The sequence below is a fragment of the Aplysia californica genome, unplaced genomic scaffold (assembly GCF_000002075.1).
Source record: "Aplysia californica isolate F4 #8 unplaced genomic scaffold, AplCal3.0 scaffold01443, whole genome shotgun sequence".
Taxonomy (NCBI): domain Eukaryota; kingdom Metazoa; phylum Mollusca; class Gastropoda; order Aplysiida; family Aplysiidae; genus Aplysia; species Aplysia californica.
Window position 1 is genome coordinate 26,561 of NW_004798713.1, and position 1,388 is coordinate 27,948.

Here is a 1,388-nt window from a genome sequence, read left to right on the forward strand (position 1 = left end):
AACTACAACCACAACAACTACAACTACTATTACAACTACTACTACAACAACAACAGCTACAACTACAACTACTACTACAACTACAACAGCTACAACTACAACTACTACTACAACTACAACAGCTACAACTACAACTACAACAACTACAACAACAACAACTACTACTACAACAACTACAACTACAACAGCTACAAGTACAACAACAACAACTACTACAACAACTACTACTACAACAACAACAACTACTACAACAACAACAACTACTACAACAACTACAACAACAACAGCAACAACAACAACATCAAAAAAAGAAAAAGAATACAGTATAACATAGATAGCTGGAATTCGCTGGGACTGGCCTCGGTAGTTCGAGGGATACGGATGGTGGGACGGATGGCTGGCATAGTGGGACGGATGGCTGGCATAGTGGGACGGATGGCATAGTGGGACGGATGGCATAGTGGGACGGTTGGCTGGCATAGTGGGACGGTTGGTTGGCATAGTGGGACGGCTGGCCTAGTGGGACGGATGGCATAGTGGGACGGATGGCTGGCGTAGTGGGATGGATGGCATAGTGTGACGGACAGATGGCATAGTGGGACGGATGGCTGGCATAGTGGGACGGATGGCATAGTGGGACGGATGGCTGGCATAGTGGGACGGATGATTTCACGTCTTGTGTTGGTCCTATCCGTGTATGACACAACACAATACATGACACAACACAATACATGACACTACACAATACATGACACAACACAATACATGACACTACACAATACATGACTCAACACAATACATGACACTACACAATACATGACTCAACACAACACATGACACTACACATTACATGACACTACACAATACATGACACAACAGCAAGTTGTTTGTGTCAATACATGACACACAATACATGACACAACACAATACATGACACACAATACACGACACGACACAATACATGACACAACACAATACATGACACACAATACACGACACAACACAATACATGACACAACACAATACATGACTCAACACAATACACGACACAACACAATACACGACACAACACAATACATGACACAACACAATACACGACACAACACAGTACATGACACAACACAACACATGACACAACACAACACATGACACAACAGCAAGTTGTCTGTGTCAATACATGACACAACATCAAATTGTGTGTCTAGTTGTGTCTCCATGTGTCTTGTCCTCCACAGAAAGTGGGCAGCGAACTCCGCAGTCTGTTGGCCAGTGTGGATGAAGTGTTGCCGCAGTTACCGCTCGACTCTCACAGACAGGTGAGGGGGTGTGAAGGGGTATGTGGGGGACAGTGTGAGGGGGGGTGTGGGGGACAGTGTGAAGGGGTGTGT

At 45.0% G+C, this 1,388-nt stretch overlaps 1 protein-coding gene across 1 annotated transcript in view; it reads left to right on the top strand.

Moving 5' to 3' along the window:
* LOC106013895 (focal adhesion kinase 1) overlaps positions 1-1,388 on the top strand; it is a gene marked incomplete at its 5' end in the record, with an annotated part of 11,946 nt that overhangs the window by 7,255 nt on the left and 3,303 nt on the right. Inside the window, 1 exon segment of the mRNA XM_013090727.1 lies at positions 1,236-1,316. Within this exon segment, the coding sequence (XP_012946181.1) occupies positions 1,236-1,316 (81 nt within the window).